General features: G+C 43.6%; 1 protein-coding gene across 1 annotated transcript in view; it reads left to right on the forward strand.

The window, feature by feature from the left end:
• Window positions 1–26,503, forward strand: part of crocc2 (ciliary rootlet coiled-coil, rootletin family member 2) — a 296,172-nt gene that overhangs the window by 61,435 nt on the left and 208,234 nt on the right. The window contains exons 4-6 of the mRNA XM_072573057.1: window positions 4,087–4,266; window positions 15,847–15,930; window positions 18,877–18,983. Coding sequence (XP_072429158.1) covers window positions 4,087–4,266; window positions 15,847–15,930; window positions 18,877–18,983 — 371 coding nt within the window. The remainder of the gene's footprint in view (window positions 1–4,086; window positions 4,267–15,846; window positions 15,931–18,876; window positions 18,984–26,503) is intronic.

Genomic DNA, 26,503 nt, shown 5'->3' on the forward strand with positions numbered 1-26,503 from the left:
CAATTCTCCCTGACTCTGCAGAGCAATACTCCCTGTTTGAAGCAATTATTCACTTGAGCTATTTACATTGCCGCCATGTCCTTCCAAAGTGCATACCTCACAGTTAAGCCCTCATGGTAGCTTTCCAGCTCTCCCTACCCTTGTTCGTTGATGAAAGACAATGGCCTCCAATCAGTTCACTGACCCAATCACCATTCTGAGAGGCAATCGCGTTAGTCTTCCGGTGGTCATCCCAGAGCTTGTGACCTGCAAGCTTACTTGTTTTTGCAGTCTCTCTTGGTATTAGTGCTTTCCTAAATGCCCTGAACATTTAACATGGACTTTGAATGAGATAGGATTACCGTTGTTCAGTTTAAGGATTGTGCCTTTGCACTTTCTATGTCTGATCCACAACCTTTGACCTCGTACCAACATTGCTAAAGTCTTCACTTTTTGCATGGAGTGATACCAGTTCTTTGTTTTTCCCTTAGATTATTCTCTGTTGCTTCTGAGAGGGTATAAATAGTTATAGTGGACCAGTGAAAGACCAATATACTATGTGAATTAAGACCAGTATACAATACTGACCCTGAAACCAGTAGCACTGGTCATTTGACTCAAAATACCGGTCCTTCCACCAGTAAGATTGGTCAAGGGGCCTGTTGTGATGCAGTGTGCTGGAAAGGTACATTAAGGCACAAATCTGTATGCAGTAAGTGTTATTGTCTATAGAAGGTGCTTCCCAGGCAGATTTTCCATGTTTCCTGGAGTCCAACAAATTAGACATAAAAGTCTGTGTGTGTGGGTATATATGTGAACATCAGTTGTGGTACTTATTTGTGGATTTGAAAGATATTTTCTTAAGAATGGAAATGAAAGTATACAGACAATGTGGAAACACGACATTTTACAGAGTAAAAAAAACCAAATGGAACTACAAACACCCTGGCTTACATTATCTGAAATATAAAGCTTGCTTCTTGTAGAATCCTTTGTCAGTTATCCCCTTGGAGCATAGATGACAGCCAAGGCAAGCTGCAGGTAGGCAGAAAAAAGGGAGTGATAATTAATGGTTGTGAATGCGACAAAGTCAACAATGGGACATTAAGAGCTGAGATGTCGGTCAAAGACTCTGTTAAACTTGTCCAGGGCATGCAGGTGAAAGCACAGTTAAAAATAAAAATTGCAAAATGACTGGCAGGCATCAGAAATGGACCAGGTGAGTTTGCACATTTTCCATGTGTCTGCGTGGGTTTCCTCCGGGTGCGCCGGTTTCCTCCCACAGTCCATACTGTCCAGGGATGTGTAGACTAGGCAGATTAGCCATGTTAAATGTGGGAATATGGTGGCGGGCCTGGGTTGGAGTGGGTGCTCTTCAGAGGGTGAGTGCGGACTCGATGGGCTGAATGACCGGCTTCTGCACGGTAGGGACTCCATGATTCAAACTGGAAATTCTGAAACTGACGTAAATAAGAATCATGGATTTAAGTGGGAAGGGACTGGATAAAGAGAGAATAAAAAATTGAGTTAAGGGAGGAAGAAGCATTTAAAGTACAGGAGTGGGCAGAAACGTTGGTCTGTCCAGGCAATCCTGTTTATGGGTTTTTGGAAGAAGCTCAAAGCAGACTGCGTGGGCTGAGGGTCGATAAGCTTGGAGGTCTCCAGCTAAAGTGAAATTAGTGACTGTTGTGGACGCAATAGCCTGGGTTTCCTTGGGGTGGTCATGGTCAATGGGGAGATAGGCTGGTGCTCAGTCTCTGCAATGTAGAGGTCAGTACACCAGGCACCAGCAGCACCAACTGTGTCTGCAGACCTGATTACAAATTCTGGAGTGCAGTCAGTTCAGAGGGAAACAGGTTTGAATCGGCGACAGTGGTGAGAGAAATTAAGGTGACAACGTTGTGTCGTCGGTTCTTAATGAACAGGGTCGAGTGCAGGTTAAAGGCCGGTGGGAGGGGGCCAGATGGAGGGAGGGCATTGGAGGTGGGTTAAGGATTTTATGGGGTGGGGAGAGGACTCCTGCCCAAAGGAATGGGCAGGGAAGTAGACGCAACGGAGGGAGAGTACAACCCAAAATGTCATGCCCGAAATTCATTGAGGTTGTGATGGAAAGGGATGAAATGAAAATCTTTGAGCACAGAATGGTCAGAGAGTGAAAGGTCAGAAACGATAGTAAATACTCGACAAGAGGTGGGGTTAGGAGAAAGGATGGAGACAGAGGGAGGGGAGGAGAGGAAGATGCTAGAACACTGTGACTATCTCTGAGCTGTTGAACCTTGCGATCCTTAATGCCTGGAAGGAACGGAAAGTGTTTCTTGTTAGAACATCGAAGAAGCTGGCAAATGGAGTGAAACTGGGAGGTGGAGCAGGGTAACCCTGGAATAGTGCGAGGCAGTGCCAATGAAAACAGAGGTCGGGCATCTGTATATGGTGGTGCATGGCACTGAGTGTGGATCTCAAGATGCAGTGAGAACAGTTGTCTGAGGAACGCTGAGTCTGAAACAAAAACAGAAATTGCTGGATAAATTCAGCAAGTCTGGCAGAATCTCTGGGAAGAAAACAGAGTTAATGTTTTGAGTCCGGTGACTTTTCATTGGGAAGTTGTATTGCAGTTGCACAGGACTTTGCTGAGGCGGCACTTGGTTTTGGTCACCTTGCTATAGGAAGAATGTTATTAAACTTGAAACAGTGCAGACGAAATTTACAAAGACATTGCCAGGATTCAAGGGATTGAGTTATAAGGAGAGGTTAGATGAATGAGAAAGTTTTTCTTAAGAGTGGAGAAGACTGAGGGGTGACCTTCTCGAGGTGTATAGGATCATGAGAGGCATGGATAAGGTGAATGCACTAGTCTTTTCCCCAGGGTTGGGGGAATCGAGGACTAGAGGGCATCAGTTTAAGGTTAGGGGGGGAAAGAATAAAAGGGAACCTGAAGGGCAACTTTTTTTATACAGAGAGTGGTACAGGTATGGAATGAACTGGCAGCGGAAGTGGTTGAGGCGGTGACATTAACAACATTTAAAAGGCATTTGGACAAATTCATGGATAGAAAAGGTTTAGAAGGATATGGGCCAAGTGCAGGAAAATGGGATTAGTGTGAACGGACATCCTGGTCGGCATGGACCAGTTTGGGCCAAAGGGCCTGTCTCCGAGTTGTAGGACTCCTTGACTCTAACTATTAACAGCTCAGAAAAAGTGGTATTTATTTAGTTTTTGGAAGGGAATACAACATTAATGGGTTAATCCAGAGTACAATTTTAAATATCCGTTTTCCTCAAAGTGTTAAAAATGCTCTAATGTCATCAGTCCCTGTTAGTGTCTGAAAGGGAATGATGCACATACCCTGAGGAACTGGGTGGCTCTGATACAACATGTTCAGTGTCAGCTTAGGCTCAGGATATTCTATCCTTTCATACTATTTCACCAAGCATTGGCAGATAATGAATTCACATCAGAGCAAGAAGAGTATTCATGAGCTGAGCACTCTTTGTTAAGGTGTCCACTTTGCAGCCTCAAGAAATTAAACCCACTTCGGGAACATCAGGTTGACACTTCAGTGCATTTCTGAGGGAGTCATGCACAGCCAGAGTGGCAGTCCTTTTAGTATGTGACGTCAAGTGAATGTAAAAGATTCTGTACTGTTTGGAAGGAAGCAGGGGTGATCTCCCAGTTTCCTCACCAGTACATTTATGCCTTGACATGTAGTCTGGATATTTATTGTTACTTGTTGGGTCTGTCTCTATGCAAATTGACACCTGTGTTTGCTGCATTATGACAGTGATAATTTTGTAAAGCATATTGAGGTTGAAGACTCTGTAAAAATACATCTTTCTCTCTGCAAATAGATCATAAAAGGTGATTGTCCAACAGTGGCAGATGAACTGAAGTGAGACTCAATGCTTGGCTAACTAGTAAGGAGGCAGTTACCTGTACAGCGGACAGTATTTCACTGGAGCAACATGCAGACAGCAGATCTAAGGAAGATAAATGTCACCGCATACTATCATGCCACGTGGTACATAGTGATCAATAATTTCACTTAGCTGTTATGATGTCTCTTTGGTAGTCCTTGGGCCTAATTGTATTTTCTGTGTTCCTTTCCACTAGTTGGAGAAATCACTCAAGGTGGAAGTTTCTGAATGGGAGCAAAAGGGGACTGAGTCAAAGGCTGTGTCAGATCTCCGCCGCCAGTTTGAGGATGAAGAAAGGGTTTATAGGCGAAAGCTTCAGGCATATCAAGATGGACAACAGCGTCAGGCTCAACTTGTACAAAAGCTTCAGGTCAAGGTAGGAAGAGAACAGATTGCACTTTGCAATCGAAAGTAGACTCTCAAATCAGAAAGCGGATGTCGGAATGGAAAGAGTGAGAGAGGCATGAATCTTATCAAACTGCAGAGAAATTGGCAAGTGGGCTTGTGAGAAAAGGCGTGTGTGCAGCAAGACATTTAGAATTAGTCCCAAGAAACCAGACCCTGGCAGTAGTCTTTATGCCGCTGTGTGGTCTCTTGTTTATAGCAACCCATCAACAGTGAAAGCTGCACTCAGAAATGTGGGAATGGAACATAGGCTTAGTGAAAAGAAGGTTGGCAATCGTGCAAATCATTAGAATACAATGCGATCTTAATTCCGGGTGAGGCAGGGGTGTCAGCAGGAGAGGGGAGAATTTCAGGCAGAGCTCTAATGGTAGGGCAGGATTTAATGCCTTTTGCATAGGTGAGTTTGGGGCTTTAATCGGACCCTGCTGGTTTCTCACCTCTATCCCAATTTCAGTGTCTGGTGAGAAGGCTTGTAGTTGGCCTTCCTGAACTGCTGCCAGTTGATGTTCTTAATTATGCCATGAAGGACCAGAAGGCAATCTGATGCCACTGCTATCCACCTGTGGCAAATGCTGGGATAACCGTGCAGGAAGCCCGTTGAGCTCACATTGCGGGATTCTAGTCTTGAAGGTGGGAGAATGGATGGGGTGGAAGGGAGCCCTTCATTTCAAGGACCTGGCACCAGGAAGGGAGGGTGTCACTTGCCCCATTGCTGATCCCCTCCCCACTGGCAATTTTCCTCACCCCATGATCCTCAATCTTACCTTCACTCACCCCAAGACTGCGTGTTTTGCCAATGCTCAGCCTCTCCCTCCAGTGCATTACTGGCAGCATCCACAGTGGGTTGGCAGCTCTTGGTGGTGGGTCTTCTATCCCCTCAGCTACACCACCCAAAAAAAACCCAGGGTCCATGATCCTGAGAATGCCCACCACAGGAGACATATATCACCCTAGAGAATGCAATACATGCACTCACTGTCTCTTCAGGTGTTGGACCAGACCTTAATCCCATCCAAACATTGATGAATTTAAATGCTGCTTGCAGTATTTCTGCTCTGCCACTATTTCACCAATATGGCTGAGGTAGGGGCTTCTTCTGCCCAAAATAGATCTTCAGCAACTCACAAGCTTTCTTGAGGTTACTTCCAAAACTTGTTCTTAGGAAATCTTAAAGAGTATAACTGATGCATGGTATTCCTTTAATATTACTGCTATATGCTCAGAGTGTCTTGTGATCTGTCCTTGAGCATCTAACAAGCATACAGAACACGTCCAGAAACCCTAGCCACTCTCTCCTACATCAAAGACATCTCAGAAATGACTGCCGGACTACTCAAACATCTTGGCATCATGGTAACCCACAAACCCACCAAAACACTAAAACAGCAGCTAATGAACTTGAAAGACCCTATATAGACAACAAGTAAAACTAATGTCATTTACAAAATACCGTGCAAGACTGTAACAAACACTACATTGGACAAACAGGCAGAAAACTAGCCACCAGGATACATGAACATCAACTAGCCACAAAAAGACATGACCCACTCTCACTAGTATCCTTACATACAGATAAGGAAGCACACCACTTTGACTGGGATAACACATCCATCCGGGGACAAGCCAAACAGAGACACACACAAGAATTCCTAGAAGCATGGCATTCCAACCAGAACTCTATCAACAAACACATTGACTTGGATCCCATTTATCGTCCCCTGAGAAAAAGAACAGGAAATGACATCACCAATCCAAGGGAACCTAAACACATACATTGAAAGCAGGCCATGCCACCAGTGTTTCATCAAGAGGCTCACTGAAAATGTTACCTAGTATGGTAACAAAACGTTTGAAAACTAACCTTCCAGCTCAGCGAGCAAATCTACATCCAGAATCTCAACCTGAGCTACAAATCTTCACAAAACTTGCTATCTTTCAACGGCTTGGTACTATCTGTCGTAGTCCACTGACTTAGAATGCAAACTTTTCTCATTAAAAACATCAAGTCATGACTACACAGAACGTGGCCATTTTTCCCATTGAGTCCATTACCACCACAATTATCCACATTTTGTATGAACTAATGCAATCGTTTTTTTTTTGTTCTGTGGGTGTCACTGGAAGGACCAGCATTTGTTGCTGATCTAGTTTAAGGAAGCTAAAGCTCAGCCACATTACTGCAGGCCCAAGAGTTCTAAGAAACAGTAAAGATGTACATTTCCTTTTCTAAATGACGCTGGTGAATCAGATGAGTTCTGAGAACAGGGAAATGACAGTAGTCAGTAATAATCACCATTACTGAGATCATCTTCCGACATTCCAGGTTGAAGAATTGATTTTAAGTCCCACCAGCTGCCTTGGTGGCATTTGAACCCTTGTCCCAAGGACATGAGCCTGGGCCTCTGGAATAATAATTTGGTGAACTCGCCATCACCTCCCCCACTTTCCTGACATCATCTCTCCACACTGAGCTTTCTTTAAGTTGTACTGGATCTTGTTTGCCCGGGTGCACGTCCTTCTAGTTTTTCATTTGTTCAGTGTTGTACAGAACCAATCCAACAACTTGCCCTCTCTTTACCACACTCCCTTCTTTCCAGTTGGCTTTTAGATGTTTCAAATTGCTCTTAAAACCCGTGCCTTTTATAGTCAATATCAGTTGTCCCCAGTAGAGTCAACTTGTTTTGGGCAAGATGTAAGGCGTGGACAAGTGAAAGTTGGAGGTGTGATAAGAGCAGTAGGTGTAGAATGTCTGAGCTGCAGGAGAAAGTACCATCTGAGGTGTTACAACGATTGTAAAGGAACGAAAGCAAATGTGGGAGAGAGGTTGTGAGCTGTAACTGCCTGTTGTACAAGTGTGCGGGTAGAGTAATGGAAGTGTGGGACCTGGTTCCTACTTACAGTCATAGAGTCATAGAGATGTACAGCATGGAAACAGACCCTTCAGTCCAACCCGTCCATGCCGACCAGATAGTCCAACCCAATCTAGTTCAACCTGCCAGCACCTGGCCCATATCCCTCCAAATCCTTCTTATTCTTGGACAACACCAATGAGCTTACCGAGTTTTATTGGCAGTATGATCAAATCCTGGCATCCCCTTACACTGAACACCTCAGTGAACACTAGTTGTGTGAAGGGGTCTCTTTCCTCAGCCCCAACCACTGCCTCCCTCAAATTAGAACATAGAACATAGAGTTGACTTGAGAATCTAAGAATCTGATAATCTGGTTGACAAGTCGCTTAGCCATTTCTCTGTGCACATGGGGGAACACATTTGAGTTCCCTCCTTCTCACATATTAGGTCTCCTCTTGAAGAGAAGCTGGCTGTGTTTAAGACCCATAAGTGCCAAATGCAGCCCACTGCACATACTAAAATGGCCCATCCCTCATTCTACCACCTCCCCATCCCCATTGCCCAAAAATCCATATTTGGTGTATGTGACATTGGCTGCATTTCTGCTGCATGATAGTGAGCTCACAGTGTCAGTTTGAGTAGCCACTAAGCCCAGCTCAACTCTCATTTTTGGTACAGTTGAATTATTTTGGGACTTGAATTTTAGATAAATGTGACTACATTCTGATGTAGGTTTGGAATGATTTACTCCTTTGTGAAACAGAAGTTGGTCTTGAGAAATAGACAGTTGGTATTACAGAAATGAATACTTCTAAAAACTTATGTTGAAGCTTAATGCATCACCAATTAGTGAGCATACAGCCTGGTATCACATTGACACTAAAATATATATATATTACGTTACTCGTTTGACTGATAGGCGGAATGTAATTCTGGCTTAATAGTGTTAGCCTGTAAGTGGTGAAAATTACTTGTGTTTCTACTTCATATTAACAGCGTGAAACAACTAACTTCACCTGCTGCTCACAATGAGATGCTTTGCCCTTCCAGTGTAATCCAAGCTGCAATGAGTAACCTTCATGACCAAGGTTCATAGGTTTGTGCAGTATACAGTGAGAAATGATCTGATCAGGATGGACATTATCCAGATAGTATCAAATACCACATCTCTTTGACTGCTCATAGCAGGCAGTGTATTGACCATACACAACCAACCCAACCTTGCTAAACTCACAGCAGTGTTTCTAACAGTAAATGTGATTCTACAATTAGGCAACATTTACTAAATAATCCTGACTGTGGTTGACAGCATAGTTCTTCCTAATTTCCGTTTGTCAGTCATGCTGTCATTGTGGTGCACGTACCTTACTGGAAGTTCCATATATTAATTCAAAGGGCTATGATTTTTATGGACAGAACATATGTATATACCCACTGCACCGATTTCCACTCAACAAAATAGGGGACAACCAATCTCTCATTCATTTCTCTGGACAATTCTTTGAATAGTCAGAGTTAACTTGCCTGTCGAAAATTTAACAAAACATTTAATTGACAGTCATCTTAACTGCTGCATTCTCCATGGCAACATCTCCAATAATAAACATTTTCCTCCGTCCAGTATAAACATTGTTTCCCTTTAATCTGATATTTCTTGCAAGTTTTCCAAAAGAGTGTAAGATGAAAAGTTATGATAAAATGTATCTTCTCTTCACAGGGATGATTGGTCTGATCAGCACACCTTCTTTATCAACTGCTCAAATCTTTGGCTATTAATGAGAAACTTGACACCGACAAAAACAAGAAAGTGTTGTATTCATATGGGCTTGGGATCTATGGTCATTGTAGTTGGAATTGAGTATTGACATCCGAGTTATTTGGTCTTTGGGTAATATAGTTAGTGGGTTCATTGAATGATACAGTCCAACTGGAGGCCATTCACCCTACAATGCCTATGTGAGCACCCAGAAATTTTAATTCTTAAGAAAAAATGCTCCAGTAAGATCTATTTCCCATTTTCTCCCCACAGTGCTGAAAAATATTTATTGAAGTAAATGTGCAATTCCTTTTCAAAAATTAACATTGTTTGAAAGGATAGCAGAACAGATTTAGTGCATTCCAGATTGGAGTAACACGTTGTACAAAAAAAAGTTCTTATTCTTCCCACTGGTCCTTTAAGTAAGTGTCTTAAGTCTGTGTCCCGTGTTTGCTGACTTACAGTCAGAGGAGTCATAGGAATGCATAGCATGGAAACAGACGCTTCAGTCCAACTCATCTATGTTGACCAGATATACTCAATTAATCTAATCCCATTTGCCAGCACTTGGCCCATATCCCTGTAAACCTTTGCTATTCATATACCCCTTTTAAATGTTGTAATTGTACCAACCTCCAACAGTTCCTCTGGCAGCTCATTCTGTACTTGCACCACCCTCTGCGTGAAAAAGTTGCCCCTTAGGTCCCTTTCAAATCTTTCCCCTCTCACCCTAAACCTATGCCATCTAGTTCTGGATTCCCCCACCCCAGAGAAAAGACCTTGTTTATTTAGATTAGATTCCCTACAGAATGGAAACAGGCCCTTCAGCCCAACAAGTCCACACTGACCCTCTGAAGAGTAACCCACTCTATATTTACTCCTAACTTGGCAATTTAGCATGGCCAATTCACCTGATCTGCACATCTTTGGATTGTGGGAGGAAACTGGAGCACCGAAAGGAAATCCACACAGACATGGGGAGAATGTTCAAACTCCACACAGACAGTTGCCTGAGGTGGGAATCGAACCTGGGTCCATGGTGCTGCAAGGCAGCAGTGCCCACCACTGAGCCACCATGCCACCCAGCCACGTCCCCCATCCCATGCCCCTCATAATTTTATAAACTTCTATAAAGTCACTGCCTCTTGAATGGAAAAGATTAATTCCCATTTTGCTGTATGAAGTTCTTGATTTCCTGATGAAGGGCTTTTGCCCGAAACGTCGATTTCGCTGCTCGTTGGATGCTGCCTGAACTGCTGTGCTCTTCCAGCACCACTAATCCAGTATTTGGTTTCCAGCATCTGCAGTTATTGTTTTTACACTCTTTAATCAAGTCTTCCCTTAGCAGTCGCTCAGGACAAAAATCCCAGTCTCTCTGAGAGCCTCCTTACATGTTTCTCCAAAACACACTTTACCTAAGTTCTCAAGTCAGTTTGTACTGAATCCTAAAGGGAACCATCCAAAAATTCAAATGGTTTTCATTGTGATCCAAGGTTCAAATTGTTCCAAGTATTCATTACTATAAAATGAAGCTGCCAGATGTGAGTGCCAGCGATTGGACTCCTGTTGGCAAAGAGGACCCCCGTGATATGAAAAGAGGTTACTTTTAGTCGGCTGATAAGCCATGGTGGGGTGAGGTTAAAATGGTTTAAATGCCTAAAAGAACTGAAAACATTTCAAACAATCCTGATTGTTCAATAAACAACCGCTACATTTTAATTTTGCTTATTTTCAAAAGGAATCGAATTGATCTGGATTTCGTCTAGCTTGATCCAGTCTGATCCAAATGCAATCTTCATTAACTCGCCAGCTGATGCTGTGGCACAACTCAACAGGGATTATGGTTTGCTCTCGAACAATGAGTTCTTGTGCTGCTTCCACAAGCTGAGATCCAGGTTGAGGCTCTGTGGGGATAACCTCCTCACTGCGTAACAAATAAATCTGCACTGTACAGGGGATTGTGGAAAAACAAGAGTCAGTGTGGTTACGAGCTCCGAGTCTCACGAGCTAAATTTGGCCCAAGCTCTCAAAAAGGTTCCCTGCAGGAGAATATCATGGAGATAGATTTCCAGAATATACGACAGGGGTATATTATGGGGGCATTAAGTTAGAATTACAGGTTTAAAAAAATGGAGGTGTCTGAGAGTAGAGTTTTATAAAGGATTCACTATTGAGATATATCTGCCACAAACACTATGATGAAGGGATAGGAGATTAGAGAAATAATGTTTAGGAGGCTGATGGAGCATATGGAGATAGGAGATTTTTTTTAAGTTAAACACTTCCACACTTTGGAATCTCCAAAAACATTCCTATTTTCTATAATTAAGCCATACTGCTGTCTTTTAGACCACTCTCCTTAATGTATCTCTGGAATTTGACATACTTACTCCTAATTTGCTCACTGATGAACAGTTTTAAGACTCTTTAGAGACTAAATTGGCCAACTCCTTCCACGTCTTTGGCATTTCTCCTTACGTTGCAACTGACCATAGAGCAAGATATTATAAGTGAGCGATATAAGACTCTGGTGCGGCCGCATCTGGAATATTGTGTGCAGTTTTGGTCGCCATACTATAGGAAGGATGTGGAGGCACTGGAACGGGTGCAGAGGAAGTTTACCAGGATGTTGCCTGGTATGGTAGGAAAATCCTATGAGGAAAGGCTGAGGCACTTGGGGTTGTTTTCATTGGAGAAAAGAAGGTTTAGGGGTGATTTGATAGAGGTGTACAAGATGATTAGGGGGTTAGATCGGGTTGACAGTGAGAACCTTTTTCCACGTATGGAGTCAGCTATTACAAGGGGGCATAGCTTTAAATTAAGGGGGGGTAGATATAGGACTGATGTTAGGGGTAGGTTCTTCACTCAGCGAGTCGTAAGTTCATGGAATGCCCTGCCAGTAGCAGTAGTGGACTCTCCCTCTTTATGGGTATTTAAGCGGGCATTGGATAGGTATATGCAGGATAGTGGCTTAGTGTAGGTTAGGGGTGCTTTGATCGGCGCAACATCGAGGGCCGAAGGGCCTGTACTGCGCTGTAATGTTCTATGTTCTATGTTCTATGTTCTAAAGTGATATGGCATGATAGCTGATAATCTTCAATTGTCATGATGTGATACTTATGTTACCTTCTGTAATATACAAATGAGACATGGGTCATGTATTACTGAAGAATTCAATGAATTTTAGTTTTGCATCTGCTGTCTATCTATGTGCACTACATTCACAAGCACTTGTCTCACATGGACTCAACTATGTATATTGTGTGTACTTTAGTGTGTTTCCCTCAGCGTGTCATGCTGCAAGGGGACTCAGTAAGATGGAGACTGAGACCTTTATATTATTGTACAAGATATGGTGATGATAACATGAGAATGTCCCTTGAAGACATATCTCCTATCTGGGTCACATGATGCAACAAATGAGACTGATTCAACATCCACTATTATCTTTGCGAACTATTGTTTTTGTGGTTTAAGCTCTTGAGGTCGAAACACTGGTCTCCCCTTTAAAGTTCGACAGCCACATTGAAGAGTTGTAGTCTGTCTGAATTGCATGACTCCCAACCAATGTCGTTTCTGACCTGATGTCCTGCCATTCCCTCCCCTGTACATTAAACTGAATGACAGGAATTTACTTTGCACAGTTCCATGAAGATAGCCCATCCTGATGTCAGGAATTGCATCATCATCAAATGCAGTCCCAGTTGTCTTGATCCAATGAAATATGGGGTTGTGGAGCAAAGGGACCTGAGTGTATATGTGCACAGATCTTTGAATGTGGCAGGACAGGTAAAGACAGCAGTAAGTACAACAGACACAGTCCTCAGCTTGTTTGATAAGGATGTGAAGTTGAAGTTGTACACGGCACTTGCCTGACCTCAGCTGGAGATTTGTACTGTTCTGGATACCACATTATGGGAATCGATGGATGTGAATGTATTGGAGAGAATGCAGAAGTAATTTTACAAGAATGGTTCCAGGGAAGAGAAATTTCAATTGCCAAGACAGATTGAAGAAGTTGAGATTGTTCCCTTGGAGAAAAAGGCTGAGACGAAATTTGGTTTGGGTTTTCAAAGTCACGGGCAGGCTGGACAGAGTAGACAGGAGAAACTCTTCCCACTCATAAAAGGAACAATAACCAAAGGGCACAGACTTGGTGATTTGTAAAAGGAGCAAATGTTAGGTGAGGATAAAAAAACATTTTCATGCAGCAAGTAATTAGATTAGATTACTTACAGTGTGGAAACAGGCCCTTCGGCCCAACAAGTCCACACCGCCCCGCCAAAGCGCAACCCACCCATACCCCTACAACTACCCCTTACCTAACACTACGGGCAATTTAGCATTGCCAATTCACCTGACCTGCACATCTTTGGACTGTGGGAGGAAACCGGAGCACCCGGAGGAAACCCACACAGACACAGGGAGAACGTGCAAACTCCACACAGTCAGTCGCCTGAGGCGGGAATTGAACCCGGGTCTCTGGCGCTGTGAGGCAGCAGTGCTAACCACTGTGCCACCGTGCTGCCCCCAATGGAATACACTGCCTGGAAATGTGATGATGCTTAAATGAGATAATCAAGAGAGCCTTGAATGATTATTTGGGTAAGAATAGAGTGCAAGGGTATGGAGGAAAAGCAAGAAATTGGCACTTCAAAAACTCAGTTGAAGAGCCGACGATCAATTCAATGAATAGAGACTACTTATTATGTGATAGACATTGGTGGGAGTTGACAATTACAGAACTGGATCTTAGTGCACAACACTAGACATAATTATATCATTTTGCATTGTTAGCAGAGAGCCTCACCTATAGAAGTACAGGCTAGCTCCTCACCAGCAAGGTCACCATTGAAAATTAATCCATCAGAGTACAGGACTGGGCCTGCCTAATAAGGAAGTGCTCAGTGTAAAGCAGATGAAATCTGACAGTGGGTCCCAGGCTAGTTTTGGACCAAATTATCAAAGGAAAAATCCCAAAAATAGAAGTGGAGGAAGAGGATACATCCACAATATTTGATCAGATAAAATAGTGGTATAGGGAATGTAACATCTGCTCTGAGTGAAGCCTTCCTTTGTAGATGAGATCTAACCAAAAATGCACTCATCCAGGTGAGGAAAATGGCTGTGAAGTGGAAGAGTTACGGGTTTAGATATTTAGTGTTAGTTAAAGTGGGTTGCACGTAATATGCCACTGTGCCAATGTCTTGTGGCAATTGTTCCATTTCCCACAACAACCTTCTGAAAGTTGAATCTGATTAACATTGGTGACTAATATTGAATTAAAGGCAGTACTGTCCTTTAGAGCCATATCCACTCAAACGTCCGATAGAACACTTTTAGGCTGAACTGTCAACAAAAATTGGATTGCACTACCACTGTGCAGTAAAAAGGCCAGAGTCTAATTTGCTACTACAGCAGGGCATTGTCAGGATAATCATGCTGAAGTCTTTTGAAGAGTTAAATCTGCTGTAAGATTCGGGCCAAATAATGTAATGCTTGGATCCAAATTTTGTTTGGACAGATGACTCCAGATAAACTCAGATGTGGTCCAAGCAAGATCTGATCTAAACACAGAATACTGACAGGGCAAACCACTTCCCATTGCACAGCATTCCTACTCCAAGGATAATAGTTAAAACACACAAACTACTGATCCAAGCAAAGAATGTTCCGGATTATCCAGCTTTTAATGGCCAGAATATCGAACACCAACAATTCCCCAGGCAAAAGTCATTGAGACACAGCAGCACAGTTACGAGGCTAATCGTGCTCAGATCTAATAATTGAGTGCATTTCAGTTTTCCTGTTCCTCGTGCAAGCTAAGTGAATGAATGATTAAGGGGCCTGAACACGTGGGTTGGTTAATTCGCTATTTTTATCTTCAATTTACAGAAAAATTGGTCCAACGTTTCTTGGCAATCAGACTATGTGTTTATGAAAGTTTAGTAATCAAAGATTTTTTATATAAAAGTTGAACATTTGCCCAATTTAAGTTTTAACTACAACTGTTTTGCAGTGAACTGTGGAGGGGAGTAGGGGGATGGGGAGGGAAATGAATGACTTGCCTTTCTAAAGCTCCTGTCACAATCTCAGGACATTCTAAAAGTTCTTACAACCAATGAAGTTGTTTTTGAATTGTTGTGGCTGTTGTAATACAGGATGGGCCACCAATTTGCACTCAGCATGATATCACAAATAGCAAAGTGATGATGATCAGATAATCCAATGTTCATTGAGTGATTTAATATTTGTAGGACAACAGGGAGAACTCCCTTGCTCCTCATTGAAACAGTGCCATGCAGTCTCTTCTGTCCCATGTTTCAGCTGGAGTTGGAAAGTTGGTTTTATGGGGTAATAAAACTAAATCAAACAAGTCACCAATCTCTCATGGGTAATTGAACACTTAGAACAATTGACTAACTTTATCTGTCCGGCAAGGTACCTGATCCATTTGGGAGCAGGTATCAGAAACCCAGAAGGGTGCCCACCACATCGGCCTCACCATGAAAAGGTCAGCTGACCTTGGGTGATATCCTCCAAGACCTCTGACACAGGTTCTGTGGTGGAGATTGCTCAAGAGGAGTGTCCAGTTGGGATGTTACCAATATGACATGCATAAATTTCCAGGCTCCTACAATGATCCAAAATCTGTCCGTCCATGCTGGTGAGATCACAAAGCAAAAGAAAATAGCTCATATTTTCCAATAAGGATTATACCTTGCAGATTGATCTTTGTTCTAGAATTTTCTCCCATTCTCCTCTCCCTTCCTGAAATCTGCCTTCTGTTACATTACAGTTCCATGCTGTCACTGATAGTCATTGTACTCCATAAGATGATTCAAATTTAATATTCATTGCTTGGCAGTTATGATTTACATAAAGTTTCGTTGTCAAAAAGGTGCAGAGATCTAAGGTGAATTCCTTGCCTTGCTCCTTTCAGGTTCTGCAATACAAGAAAAAATGTGGTGAGCTGGAACAGCAGATGCTTGAGAAGACCTCTGAGTTGGAACAACAGAAAGTGTCGGTGGGTATCAATCACTCAGTCCAAGCCACTTGGCTTGGATCGTTTAGTTTGGCCTTTTCATGTGATAGTGGAGACCGAGAGTGTGAACGGCTGAGAAACAGAGTGCGCGATGCGGCAGAGAGGAAGAGTGAGCTGAACAAATAGTATAAAAGAGGGACGGGCAAAAGAAGTGAGATAGTGAGCAGGGCTTAAAGTGCAAGAAACAAAAGGATGGAGTAAGAAAAAGGAAGACAGTTCTTTTACACACGCGCACGCACACACACGCAACCAAAAATTGCTGGAAAAGCTCAGCAGGTCTGATTGCATTTGTGGAAAGAAAATCAGAATTAAAACTTTGGGACCAGTGATCCTTCCACAGTTCTGAACCCAAACCATTAATTCTGCTTTGTCTCTACAGGTGCTGCGAACCAGCTGAGCTTTTCCAGAAATGTCTGTTTTTGTTTCTGATTTTGAGCGTCCGTAGTTATTTTGGTTTCCATTCTGGTCTTCTTTTTGGTTCTTTCTCGGTATGTATATTTCCAAAGTTTATAATGATTTCTCTTCTAACTGAGCTGGTCACTGTATGTGTGGTGATGAGTCTGAGTTTTAAATTCACCCTGGCTACAAAACATTGTGGTTATGAACCAAGTGAAGTCCCTCTTTAGTTTCGGCTGCACATCTCTTGTGTGATACAGGCTCCCTTTCCTGGTCTGCTAGATCATGTGCCAGTGCATCACTCATGTTGAGTGGGTTAGTTAGCAGATCCACCTCAGTTCAGTTCCAGATGGAAGCCCTCTAGTAGCTCTACAGGTGCTTGTTTTATTTGTTTAGCCCAGCTCGTGTGTAAAATGTTTTTGCTGCATCCTTCCCATTCTGCCCAGCTTTGTTGCAGTCTATTCAACTGTATTGCTGCACTTAAAATATAGAGGGATTTTTCAGCTTAGCATAAAGTTGGTCTGATATCGGCAAATTTCTTTTACACTTCATTATTGATATCGTGAACTTCAGTAGCTGCTTCAGTGTGAGCTGCTTGCTTATTGGAGTTCTTTTGAGGGGGTAACAAACAGGATGAATAAACCAGCAGATGTTGTGCAGTTAGAATTCAAAAAGACATCAAGTCAAATTCCACTTTACTGCATGAAAGAAGTCCTCACTGTCTTGCAGGTAATATTTCGGCACTAATAGAAGATTGTTAACTTACTGGGAGCAGTAGGGAAAAATGTGTCATTTTTATGATGACCAACTCTAACTAATGGAGTGCTGCAAGGATCGGTGCAAGCATGTTCATCCAAGATATAAATAGAGATTGCAGAATTGTTGAAGGGACTAATTATGTTGTAGCCAAATCTGCTGCTGATACAAAAATAATTTGGAAAGCAATTGCAAGGAGAATACAAGGAGTTAACAAAGGGATATATTGTACAGGTATGTTTAATATTTAGGTTGATGGAGTATAATGTGGGAAAATGCGTTATTCATTTTGGTGGGGAAAACAAAAAATGTCAGAATAATGTTTAAAGGGGAAAAGGATTGCAGAATGATGGATAACAGTGCGTTTTTCCAGGCTTGTCAAGGCACTGATCAAGCTGAACCTAGAATATCGCACACACTTTTCATCTCCTTCCTTAAGGAAGGGTTATATTTGCACTGGAAAAACTTCTGAAGCTGTTCACTAGGCTGATTCATGGAAGTTTATAATGAGGCGACCTTATTGAAACATAAAAGGTTTTGAGAAGACTTGTTAAGGGACGTGCTGAGGAGATACTCACTCGTGTCGTATTCTAGATCCACTGGAAACAGTTTAAAAAGATAGGATCTCCTATATTCTATTAACTTTGTTCTCCAAGGATTGTTAGTCTGTGGATTTCTCTCTGACAGAGCGCAGTGGAGGCTGGATCATTTAATATATTCATAGCTGAATCAGACAGGGTTTTGATTGACAAGGGTGTTGAAGGCAACGGGTGTAGGTGGAAAATTGGAGTTAACATTGTAGTCCAATCATCCATGATCGTTTTCATCCTGCTCCATAATTCAATGGGATAAACAGCCGAGTCTTGTTGTTATTTTTTATGACTTTATGTTCTTATCATCAAGTAAAGATGTAAGGTAACTGAAAGCACAAGTAAAGGCAGCCTGATAGTTTTTAAAGACAAGTTGGAAATATAGCTAAGACGAAATGATTATGGAGGGGATTTCTGTTGAATAAGTTTCAGGACCCAAAGACTTAGGTCAAGGGGAGACTTGGAGACCAAACAACTAATGCTGGACAAGATTGCAAACACAGAGTGTGAGGGAATTGTAATAATAAGCGGTTTTCAGGCAAGACCCTTCACCAGGAGTCTGATGAAGGCCTTATGCCCAAAACTTTGACTCCCTGCTCCTCTGATGCTGCTTGACATGCTGTGATTTTTCCAGCTCCATATTTTATGGACTATAGCTAGACTTCCTGGTTCTCCCCCTAAGTCTGACATTATCAGATTGGGGAGTGCCTAATGCAGTCTCCAACACTGAACCTTTTTCGAACCATTGCCTTGCACAGCATCCACTGCACCCATTTCCTCATCGTCAGGAGAAATGGGCTTTTTGACCTTGTTTGTAGGAGTCAGCATCCAAAGACTGTGAAGAAGGCAAAGGGAAACTAGCTCAGCTGGTCTTCCCTAGTGATGATTCAAAAATCTCAATGTATGCAATCTGTACTAGGGCCTGACTTAGAGCAATCCTCAATGGATCGACAGACAGACAATGTCAGTAGCTCGTGCGAAGAAGCCGAACCTGGAGTCTAGTAAGGAATGTCAGCTGTAATATAGTGAGATGAGGCACAACACTTGGACTAGATGTGAATTATGACTGTGGCTTGAGGTGGCATCAGGGCTTCTCTTGCTGCTTCCATTCTCATTCATGTCAATAGCATTATTCCCAAATCCAGACGTTCTTATCACTGTTGTTGGGCACTGCCGTTAAATTCAGTTACAGAGCCATGTAGAGGCAGTGGAATCTCGCTTGAGGAGAACAGAGTATGAGCACAGCACTGAACTGGAGACTACCCTCATTCGCCTAGAGGAGGAGCAGCAGAGGTGAGCATCATTTATTCTTTATTTTTGTCATCAGTAGCTGGAACTCTCGCAAATCAGTGATATGGAGTCCTGATCCTTAGCTTGTTGTGTTTCCAATCTCTTGTGATGGAGTAACCCACTATCTTAAACACACTGGAGAAAAAGCAGAGGAGAATGTTTCACGAATGAGATTCATACTTCCCAGATAAGGGGTTTTAGTGAAGGAAACTTGGATATGTCCCAGTAAAATGAAACCTGCTTAGCTCATGGTAGAGAGTGAGAACTTACAAGGTTAAGCTCCAACTACACTGTATCTGATTGTTACTTCATTGTAAACCTCCGATGATCAACTCTTGCATCAGTATGCATTTCTTCTGTGTCCTCTTAGCAGGAGTAGTAACTTACCAAGAGCTTAATACTAATTTTGAGGCAGTACACCTCAATATGCCCAAGTCTTTTCAGAACCTGGATTTACAAAGCCAAATCTCGTTCTCACGGGAAGCTTTGAATCCTCTGAGTACTAGCAAAGTAAAAGAGAACTTAGAAGTATTATCAAAAAACCCAAATCTGAATTTTCACTAATGCAAGGCTAATGTGGTTCAACATCCCAGTCAGTCCCAGAGTATGAAAGGACAGTGTCTGACCCACAGTCCCATGGTGTGAAAAGACAGTGTCTGACCCACTGTCCCAGTCAGTCCCAGAGTGTGAAAGGACAGTGTCTGACCCACTGTCCCAGTCAGTCCCACAGTGTGAAAGGACAGTGTTTTACCCACTTTCCCAGTCAGGAAATGGCTGATGGAATTTAACGTGAGCAAGTGCGAGGTCTTGCACTTTGGCAAAAAGAATAAAAGCATGGACTACTTTCTAAATGGTGAGAAAATTAATAAAGCCAAAGCACAAAGGGATCTGGGAGTGCTAGTCGAGGATTCTCTAAAGGTAAACATGCAGGTTGAGTCTGTGATTAAGAAAGCGAATGCAATGTTGTCTCTTATCTCAAGAGGGTTGGAATATAAAAGCAGAGATGTACTACTAAGACTTTATAAAGCTCTGGTTAGGCCCCATTTGGAGTACTGTGTCCAGTTTTGGTCCCCACACCTCAGGAAGGACATACTGGCACTGGAACGTGTCCAGCGGAGATTCACACGGATGATCCCTGGAATGACAGGTCTAGCATATGAGGAACGGCTGAGGATACTGGGATTGTATTCGTTGGAGTTTAGAAGATTAAGGGGAGACTTAATAGAGACGTACAAAATAATACATGGCTTGGAAAAGGTGGATGCTAGGAAATTGTTTCCGTTAGACGAGGAGACTAGGACCCGTGGACACAGCCTTAGAATTAGAGGGGGTCATTTCAGAACAGAAATGCGGGGACATTTCTTCAACCAGAGAGTGGTGGGCCTGTGGAATTCATTGCCACGGAGTGCAGTGGAAGCCGGGACGCTAAATGTCTTCAAGGCCGAGATTGATAGGTTCTTGTTGTCTAGAGGAATTAAGGGCTACGGGGAGAACGCTGGTAAGTGGAGCTGAAATGCGCATCAGCCATGATTGAATGGCGGAGTGGACTCGATGGGCCGAATGGCCTTACTTCCACTCCTATGTCTTATGGTCTTATGGTCTTATGGTCCCAGCCAGTCCCAGAGTGTGAAAGGACAGTGTTTGACCCACTGTCCCAGCCAGTCCCAGAGTGTGAAAGGACAGTGTCTGACCCACTGTCCCAGCCAGTCCCAGAGTGTGAAAGGACAGTGTCTGACCCACTGTCCCAATCAGTCCCAGAGTGTGAAAGGACAGTGTCTAACCCACTGTCCCGGCCAGTCCCAGAGTGTGAAAGGACAGTGTCTGATCCACTGTCCCAGCCAGTCCCAGAGTGTGAAAGGACAGTATCTGACCCACTTTCCCAGTCAGTCCCAGAGTGTGAAAGGACAGTGACTGGCTCACTGTCCCAGCCAATCCCAGAGTGTGAAAGGACAGTGTCTGATCCACTGAGCCATACAGTCCCAGAGTGTGAAAGGACAGTGTCTGACCCACTTTCCCAGTCAGTCCCAGAGTGTGAAAGGACAGTGTCTGACCCACTGTCCCAGCCAGTCCCAGAGTGTGAAAGGACAGTATCTGACCCACTTTCCCAGTCAGTCCCAGAGTGTGAAAGGACAGTGACTGACTCACTGTCCCAGCCAATCCCAGAGTGTGAAAGGACAGTGTCTGATCCACTGTCCCATACAGTCCCAGAGTGTGAAAGGACAGTGTCTGACCCACTTTCCCAGTCAGTCCCAGAGTGTGAAAGGACAGTGACTGACTCACTGTCCCAGCCAATCCCAGAGTGTGAAAGGACAGTGTCTGATCCACTGTCCCATACAGTCCCAGAGTGTGAAAAGACAGTATCTGACCCACTGTCCCAGTCAGTCCCAGAGTGCGAAAGGACAGTGTTTTACCCACTTTCCCAGTCAGTCCCAGTGTGTGAAAAGACAGTATCTGACCCACTATCCCAGAGTGTGAAAAGACAGTATCTGACCCACTGTCCCAGAGTGTGAAAGGACAGTGTCTGACCCACTGTCCCAGTCAGTCCCAGAGTGTGAAAGGACAGTGTCTGACCCACTGTCCCAGTCAGTCCCAGAGTGTGAAAGGACATTGTTTTACCTACTTTCCCAGTCAGTCCCAGTGTGTGAAAAGACAGTATCTGACCCACTATCCCAGAGTGTGAAAAGACAGTATCTGACCCACTGTCCCAGAGTGTGAAAGGACAGTGTCTGACCCACTGTCCCAGTCAGTCCCAGAGTGTGAAAGGACAGTGTCTGACCCACTTTCCCAGTCAGTCCCAGAGTGTGAAAAGACAGTGTCTGACCCACTGTCCCAGTCAGTCCAAGAGTGTGAAAAGACAGTATCTGACCCACTGTCCCAGAGTGTGAAAGGACAGTGTCTGACCCACGTTCCCAATCAGTCCCAGAGTGTGAAAGGACAGTGTCTGACCCACTTTCCCAGTCAGTCCCAGAGTGTGAAAGGACAGTGTCTGACCCACTGTCCCAGTCAGTCCCAGAGTGTGAAAGGACAGTGTCTGACCCACTTTCCCAGTCAGTCCCAGAGTGTGAAAAGACAGTGTCTGACCCACTGTCCCAGTCAGTCCAAGAGTGTGAAAAGACAGTATCTGACCCACTGTCCCAGAGTGTGAAAGGACAGTGTCTGACCCACGTTCCCAATCAGTCCCAGAGTGTGAAAGGACAGTGTCTGACCCACTTTCCCAGTCAGTCCCAGAGTGTGAAAGGACAGTGACTGACTCACTGTCCCAGCCAGTCCCAGAGTGTGAAAGGACAGTGACTGACTCACTGTCCCAGTCAGTCCCAGAGTGTGAAAGGACAGTGTCTGACCCACTGTCCCAGCTAGTTCCAGAGTGTGAAAGGACAGTGTCTGACCCACTGTCCCAGAGTGTGAAAGGACAGTATCTGACCTACTTTCCCAGTCAGTCCCAGAGTGTGAAAGGACAGTGACTGACTCACTGTCCCAGCCAGTCCCAGAGTGTGAAAGGACAGTGTCTGATCCACTGTCCCAGCCAGTCCCAGAGTGTGAAAGGACAGTGTCTGACCCACTTTCCCAGTCAGTCCCAGAGTGTGAAAGGACAGTGACCGACTCACTGATCCAGCCAGTCCCAGAGTGTGAAAGGACAGTGTCCAAATGGCCTTGCTGACTTTTTCACCTCTCCAAAGAACTCTGCTGAGTTGAAACATTTTCTTCAAATGTTTAAAGCTACAAGTTGTCTTTTGAAAATCCCAGGAATGAAAATTGCTTCTCCTTGGATGCAGTTGTGCTTTTACAAGTGCAACAGCATCCGTTATGCAGGGGCGGGCAAGAATATTCCCATTCCCATTCACTTCAGGTGAAGACAGTCGATGCCGGGTTCAGAGGTGAGACTTCCGGAATCTGGGCTCCAGCCCAGTTCTTGGTTAGCTATGGAGCTTTCCGACTTGAAGGTTTGAGCCCCACTATTTGAAACACGAGCTCAGGCCAGTGCTATTCTGTACGGGTGACACCTCACTGCAGGTGGTTTTTATATTTTACCGTTTTCTGCTTGCCTATTTCTGCTGAAATGTTGTACTTGGCTCCTTGGGACTGCCTGATGGCAGTGAGTGGGAAGTGGTTTTGATGCACAGCTGTTGGATTGAGACTGGTGTTTATCTGGAATTGACTGTGCCAGTGTGCGCTTGCCTGCCCCGGGGTCCCGTTTTTCACCTACCAGCTGAGACTCATCTTAGATTTCAGTTACAGCCCAAGTTGCAGGTTTGTAGAAATATTCGAAACTTATACAGCCACTGAATTTCTGTCTGTTCCCTTTCATTCTCAGCTTCCATTCCACTATTGTCTGGTAAGTATATTGTACATTAACACACGCCCACTCAGGGTACATAGTGGCAAATTCACCTCTGGGCTCAGTCATTGTTACTCTAGGGACTCGGGCACAGAATCTAAGCTGACACCTCAGGAGGGTTATCAGAGATGCCATCTTTCAAATCAACTGTTAAAGTTTGTTCAGATTTCTAAGATCCCACCGTATCTTTTGAGGAAGTACAGGGAGGTCCTCCCGCTCTCTTCATCAACATTCCTACCATAACCACTAGCAATAACAGAAGGAGGTCATGCTCCTCCCTAGCTCTGTGAAAACTCTCACTCTGCAAAAAAAGAAAAAACGCATTGGGTGGCATAACAACAGTATCTGCACTTTCCAAGTAACTGTGAGTTTAAAAACTTTGGGATCTAGCAGTAACATGTCCCTATACTGAATTTAATTGTTATATTCCCCTTTTTGGAACTGTAAACCTAAATAACCACATTTACTGAATGACCCATCAGATGAAGAAAATTTTAATAGGATTCACTTTTTGTCATTTTTATTTTATCATGAATTGTAACAATGCAAATGAAACATGAATATTAGACATTTATATTTCAAATAAAATTTTAAGTAATCAATACCACAAAGATCGTACACAACCATCCGCATCACTCTTTGCAGACTTGCGGTGCCATATGCAAGTCCACAGTTTTTTAACTTGGCTTCTGATATGTCGGATCTGTCAGTTTCCCAAACATCAATTTGGTTAAGTTGACAGGCAGCTGTATTTTGGGAAATTGCCTGTATTCCTGATGAAGAGCTCCTACCCGAAACGTCAATTTTCCTGCTCCTTGGATGCTGCCTGACCTGCTGTGCTTTTCCAGCACCACTCTAATCTTGACTCTGATCTCCAGCATCTGCAGTCCTCACTTTCGCCCTATATTTTGGGAAACCATAGAAACTTCCTTGGATAGATACACAACAGTTTTGATGGCATGGTTTTACCAGAGACTCCTTTAGTTGGCCATTAAATGGTCCCTTTGACTCTGGCAAAACTCAGCAGCAGCAGCAAAATTCTCAGAGTTTACAATGTCTTGCCTAACCTTATCTCAGATTTTGGCTCTGTCCACCTGTATCTCACACACACAGCTTTTGGAAATGTTCCTCCTCTTGTCTCTCCTCTTCTGCATCACATCTTTGTGTCTGGCCACATGACTCCCTGTATGTACTGCTCCCATGTCAAGAGCTGCCAGGATAAATGGATCAAGAAAATGACAAAATATCACTTTTAAAATTTATGCAAATATGTGAGTCCTTTTCAAACATGCTTAGGTTAGATTCTTATTTTCGAGTATAATTACAGTTACTCCTGACTGCTTCTAGGTCAAAGTTCATGACTTAAACAAAGCTTTCCCAGTACAAGACGTTGGTCTTTCTTCTTGCAGTCGATTAGAAATGAAAACATCGTTGTAAATGAAAACATTCTTTCCCTACAACAGAAGTAATAACTCTGAACACATCTAAATGGCTTCTCCCATTCAATGCTCAACCTCACAAACATGAAAACATGCATGCTATCCCATGATCTAGTGTTTTCATCAACCTCCTTGCTTGAAGAGTCAGAAAAAAAACTAGCATGGCTAACAATGTTCGCAAACAGATTACAAATCAATACCTTTAGTACATTTCTATTAGTGCTGGTTTAAAAAAAACAAATGGCCCGACAAAGATGACTACGATATTCATGTGATTGGACTTAGCAGCTATCTTCCAGAAGCTTCTCAGAAGTCAGTTTCAGGCAGATGATCAATGCCTCCTGCCACATCTGATGAGATTCGAGTACTAAATCGTTATGGCACAAACTGCTACAGAGGCGACTGTTTCAAAGAAAGAGAAAAAAAAAACAGAATTTCAGGTTACTCCTATACTGTAGAAGAAGTTAATAACTTTACACTTAAATTCTGGGGTGTACAACTGATTGCTGTTTATCTGCACTGCTCTTTGTCCCAATGCTAGCTGCTTTGTCCTCCCAACTCCACGCTAGGAGACCTGGTCACTTAACTCCCACAGGATGCAAACCAACTGCCTTTTGGCCATGCAATTTTGAAATCAGTGATTAACACTGCTCCATACAACATCTCCTGCTGACGGCAAAACCCATAACTCATTGGATGTTTTTCCAGGTCTGAGGGTTTTACTTTGTAACCCAAACAGTTTGTGTCCATGCAAGCAATTTAGTTCTGTTCAATCAAACAGTTAAACAGAACTTATATTTCAGCAAAACGTTCCTCAGAAGAAATTCAAAGTGATTTTTAATGAGAGGAAACTGCCTGAAACTCCTCAACTATTATCAGCCAATCAAACAACATTGGATTCCATACAGCTATGTTGGTGTCTCCAAGAGACAACAGTACATACATAGATGAAGGTACAGCAGAAACACTTAAAGCTCCAAAAACACTCCTGATTGGTCTTCTCTACATCATTGAAGGGCTCATGCCCGAAACGTCGATTCTCCTGCTCCTTTGATGCTGCCTGACCTGCTGCGCTTTTCCAGCAACACATTTTCAGCTCTTCTCTACATCAGGGAGACCAAAGGTAAACCAAGGGTACGTTTCGCCAAGCACCTCAGGGGATGCCCGGACCTCCCAGTCACCGTCCACTTTAATTCCTCCTCCCATTCCCTTTCCAACATGACCATCTTCGGCCTCCTCCATTGCCAGAGCAAAAAAATCAGACCGCAAGTTGGAGGAACAACCCCTCGTCTTCCGCCTGGGCAGCCTACAGCCCAGAGGACACGACATTGAATTCTCCAATTTCAAATAACCTCGCTCCCCATCCCCCGAATCCCTTTCCAGCCCCTCCCCCTCCCTTCCATTCTCCTGACCGACCTTTCCTTCCAGCCACCAACCAGCTCCATTCATCCCATTGACCAACCAGGTCGTACCCTCTACCTGTCTTCACCTATCCCCATGTCAACACACTGTCCCTCTTCTCACACCAAAACCTTCCCCTCACCCCCTCACCCCCTTTATCTGCTGCTCCCCTTACACCCACCGCCAGTCCTGAAGAAGGGTTACACCCGAAACGTTACCGTCTCCACCTCCTGATGCTGCCTGACTTGCTGTGTTCTCCCAGCCTCCTGCTTGTCTACCTTGGATTCCAGCATCTGCAGTTTTTTTGGCTCGGTAACTTATTTGGTAGAGCCAGCAGTTACATGATT

The sequence above is a fragment of the Chiloscyllium punctatum genome, chromosome 6 (genome assembly GCF_047496795.1).
Source record: "Chiloscyllium punctatum isolate Juve2018m chromosome 6, sChiPun1.3, whole genome shotgun sequence".
In the NCBI taxonomy this organism is placed as follows: domain Eukaryota; kingdom Metazoa; phylum Chordata; class Chondrichthyes; order Orectolobiformes; family Hemiscylliidae; genus Chiloscyllium; species Chiloscyllium punctatum.